The 4625-nt window shown below is 49.6% G+C and overlaps 1 protein-coding gene across 1 annotated transcript; it reads right to left on the bottom strand.

Annotated features, from left to right (window-relative positions):
* Window positions 1-719: 719 nt before the first annotated feature.
* LOC124708343 (probable ubiquitin-conjugating enzyme E2 23) lies at window positions 720-4292 on the bottom strand. The gene is made up of 5 exons (XM_047240017.1): window positions 2661-4292; window positions 2447-2563; window positions 1892-2335; window positions 1547-1619; window positions 720-1393 (listed from the first exon to the last, which is right to left on the bottom strand). The coding sequence occupies exons 1-5, from the start codon at window positions 4290-4292 to the stop codon at window positions 720-722; spliced, it is 2940 nt and encodes a 979-aa protein (XP_047095973.1).
* Between the last annotated feature and the right edge of the window lie 333 nt (window positions 4293-4625).

The following is a 4625-nucleotide window of genomic DNA, read 5'->3' as shown; positions in this document are numbered from 1 at the left end:
ATGGTTTCATGAAGGATCACTACACCCTCAAGTATGTGTCTCCCATGCATAAAAGCGGTTTGCTCCATCCCAAGGCTTAAGTCCTATATTTTTTTCTGAAAGTCAAACTATGTTAAGTTTGACTAAGTTTTTATAAAAAAATCGTTAACATGTCAAATACAAAATTAATATTATTAGACATATAATGAAATATATTTTCATGTGCTATCTACGAAATATCATATTTATTGATAGATTATTCTAAAATTTTGGTCAAACTTTACTTGCTTTGACTTTTTCAAAAAAAAAAACCTTAAGCCTTGGGATGGAGGTAGTACACAGCAAGAAATTTTGAAACAAAAAATGAATTATGATCAGTTTTTTCATGAAGTTTGAAATTATTCTCCAACTTTGGTAATTTCTTTCGTTAAACTTTGATGAAATTGTATAAAAAAAAAACCAATAAATTGACAAATAGACTACAACCTGAAATTCCACAATCCATAATCCTTAAAGAGTTACTATATACATAAGAATTGGATAGAGAGTATACAAACGATAATGGTAACTAGTTTCTAAACAAGTGTGCCAACAGTGTGTTAGTTAGAGATGCAAATGGGACCCACCAAAAATTATTTTGCATTTCTAATAGGGAGTACAAATTTTTGTCTTGACATTTGCACTGAAAGTGCCACAGTTAACTATAATGATTTTGTGGGGACCCCACTTTACCGTTCTGGTCAGTCCTCCGGGACGAAGTCCCTCACAGCCTCCATGAGGCTTGGCACCACGTTGGCCAAAGCCAGCATTAACCCAGCTGAGCACGGGCGCTTGCTCTCCTCAGTAGGACACGCATCCGTAGTCAGCGTGCCAACAATGCATCCACGCATGTACGCCTCACATGCCCTAAGTATGAATCTTCCCCGGCGGCGAAAGTGGTCCTTAACGAACTCCTCGAATCCCAGTGGAGGTCGGCGCAACAGATAGAGCATAGTCCGGAGCGTGAGCAGGTAGGCCTTCTCGCTGTAAGGCAGCGCATTGCGGCGGCCCTCCAGCGTGCCGACCAGCTCTTCATAGCCCGCCTCGTTATAGTATGGCTGGTTGTTGAGGACCAGACCCTGGATGGACACGACGACCTGAAGGAGTGTCGACATTGCCGGAGACCAGACCTCGGCACCCTCACCACCGAACGTGTTGAGCAGGCTGAGGCACACTGTGCCAGACTCGTATAGGTTGGGGTTGAGACGAAGGCCAAACGAGTGGTAGTATACCTGCGGTGGTACGGTTGGGTACAACGGGGGTAGCTTCAAGTCGAAGAAGAAGAGCCCGTCGTGGTACGGCGTCCCACTTGCACCCACAATCACCACCCTGAGCAAGTCCATCCGGTCCTCGAACGCCCGCACATAGATAGTGTCTGCAGGTATATATGCAATCGAAAAGTTTAGTGGTCACATTCCGTGTGTACTTACATGAAACCGTAAATACCAGTACAACCTTACAAATTAATTGAACTCTCAACAGTCTTATATATTTAGGGTCGATGGAGTAATTTTGGACGGCAACTTACCTGGCAAGTCGTTCAATAGTATTTTCCATTCCTTTTGCACCGTCTTAACCCAAGTTTTTCCAGCACCACCAACCTGCCGTTCATTTCGATAAGAACAATGGTTAGTCAATTGTATGACTATGTACTAAACTTTTTCACTAATTCAGCTATGCAGCTCAACATCATGCATATGTAGATGGATATATACATGATCACTTGCTGCCGATTGTAACGAGTCATAGACTCATAGTTATGCTTTTCTTGCTTTTCAGAATTAGGTGATTCTTTTTTGACAGGTTTACTATATTTGCTACAGAACAAGCTTATTAGATACTTTTAGAATATACAGTTTTGCAGCGAATATACCTGCAAGTCCGTGGTTTCGAGGTAATGGTGATCCGACGGGCTCTTCACGGTATCAAATCGTGGGAAGTGGAATGGATCGTCAACACCACAGGTGGCAACCGTGGGCTTTTCCTCTTCCTCCGGATGAGAGTGGTGAGTACCGGCAGTTGCATCGGAGGTTGTCACCTCGGCAACCCTATTGCTGGGACTGTCACCGCTTCCAGATACAGGTACAGGCACCTGAGCATTTTCACCGGCCACAGGTAACTCTGATATTGATGACATTGACCACCTCATCAGACATCTCTTGGTTTCACCCAACGTTTTGGCAGCCAATTGGGTCACTGCCCGGAGGACATCACCCAACAAGCCCCAAGTCCATATCGAAGCACGGCCAAATTCATTTGGAAAATCATCAGCGCCGCCCTCGATCTTGCCATCTACTGGATTAGGAGGATCGTTGTCCTGGAGTCGGATATAAGCAACATGAATCCTTAGTTAAAACACATATTAAGTGTAAATCTAAGCTGGCTAATTGGAGAGCACACAGTATAAATAAAGTTTGCTAAGTAGTACCGCATTAGCAGCATCCAAGTCTTGAGCAGCGTCGTCGTCCTCGACCCAGTCACCCATTTCCGCTTGCAGCTCCGTGTAGGGGTCATCGTTGGCGACAGTGATCTCATGGGGTAACACCTGAGAAACACCAAAGCAGTTATGTCTCGCGATCGAGAAGCGCCGGCTATGCTGCGGTTAGTCCGACTGACAAAAGATGAAGGGCAATTCTACATACCGTTGACATACTGCCGTCTCCCCATTCTACTTGGACGTGGCCGTCAGGAAGGTCTACAACACGCCCGACCCATGAAAGATCGGACGTAGCGGCCCTATTTCTGTGACCCCGAGCCAGTGGTTGTTGCACTGAAGCTGTACATCCGTCGTTGGTTGATCCTAGCGGCAGAGGGCGAGTGACGACATCTCCGTAGAAAACACAGCGGTCACGGTCGATGCCAAGATCGTATGCACTCACGGTATCGTCGCACTCGACCTCTTGGAGGCACCCCGCAGCCTTGAACCACGACACACGCACCGTCTTGTCCTTGCAGTTGAGGCTTCTGACGATACCCAGGCGTCCATCCCCAGCAGCAGCAGGGGCGTTGTCGACAACGTACTGCCCGGGGAAGAACTCGTGCTCGTTCAGGGTCACGAAGGGCACGACGGAGCTCGATGGCACACCGCGCTGCAGCGTGCCGTCCTGCCACAGCACGTCCACGGTTGTGCGCGTGTTGGAAACGATCATGGGCAGCTTCAACTCCGTCTGCCTCCTATCTTCTCGCCGCGTTCGCCTCTGCCCAATGAACAAATATTTCCTCAGCTGCTTCGGGTACGATGTCCTCTCCGTCTGCCGCTTCTTGCTAGTATTTAGCATTGTATGCGCATGGCCGTCGTCATCGGTCATCATCGACGGCAACTCGTCTGATTCCTCCTCGGAAGAGCCGTCCGGAGGCTGTCGAAGAACATCAATGATATCATCGGGTGAACTTGCTGCGTCATGGTGATGAATGCCACCGTTGCGGGGCTCGGGTGATCCCCGGAGGAAGCAGCGGTCGGCAACCGCCCAGGCGCAATCCGACGCCGGGCAGAAGAAAGTCAGATTGTCGGGACTCTGATAGGCCGGCGGAGGAGCGGACTCCTGCTGCTGGCAAAGCGCCGACGTGATCCAGTAGACAAGAACCCCAGCCATCTCCACCTTGCATACGGTACCTACCTCGCGGCTGGCTTTCCAGTGCCCGTTGAGCCACCGGGAGGCCTTGAAGACGGCGTAAGGGTCGCCCATGACGCGCTCTCCCGGGTACAGTAGTGTGTTCGTCTGAGGCCGGTAACTGGTGTGTGTCTCCGCCGACAGCAACTTCTTGGACTCCGCATCAGTGACCCTACAGACGGCACCGTCATCGAACAACACGTCGACGTCGAGGGATACCTCCACGACTCGGCCAAACCACAGCCCAGAAACTACGTAGTCACCAAGGCAGAGTCCCCTGACACGCCGGAGGTCGGACGGCGACATGCCTTGGATGACTGCCGTGGGATCGCCGAGCTGGATCAAGTCGAGCGCAGTGGTCACGCCAGTGACGACGCCGATCTGGCCGCCGAGGTTTGAGGCGGACGCGACGACATGGCCATGGCCGATGTAACTCCTGTCGAGGAGAGTGACGTCGCCGGGGTTCACAGTCGTGACGGCGGCATCTGCGCAGAGAATGCTGAAGTTGCTGGCGGGGACAGATTGGTTGTTCGGGTTGTGCAGAACCTTGAACGGGATTACCAGACCGCGGTCAAACGATCCGCCGGGTTGTGGCTCGAACCTCACAAGGTCCAGGTAAAAATTGGTGGAGACGGCTGCCTCCTCGGCGGCGGCGAGGTCCATCTTACTTTTTTTTTTTCACGATTCTTGATCTCCCGGTGACTCGTCCGGCCTTGTTTAGTTATTTTGACCTTATTAAGCTTAGGCTTTTGTTTTCTAGATAGACAACAAGACTAGCAAAAGTATTTGTACCATGAGTCCACCCGGCAAGGTACTACTAGTAGGAGATAAAATTTCTATTTCCTGTCCGGGTCTTCATGCCGGGGCAGGAAACTGAATCATACTAGGACTCTTATTGGATGGTGTATATAACAAGGAAATCGAATAAGAATAGAAGAGGAAGAGAAAGATACAATTACGGGGGGTTTAGGAGTTCCAATTGGACTGCAAACCCGT

This window comes from Lolium rigidum, chromosome 1 (genome assembly GCF_022539505.1).
Source record: "Lolium rigidum isolate FL_2022 chromosome 1, APGP_CSIRO_Lrig_0.1, whole genome shotgun sequence".
NCBI classification, from domain to species: domain Eukaryota; kingdom Viridiplantae; phylum Streptophyta; class Magnoliopsida; order Poales; family Poaceae; genus Lolium; species Lolium rigidum.
The sequence above is the reverse complement of the archived record's forward strand: the minus strand, read 5'-3'. Positions and strand labels throughout refer to the sequence as shown.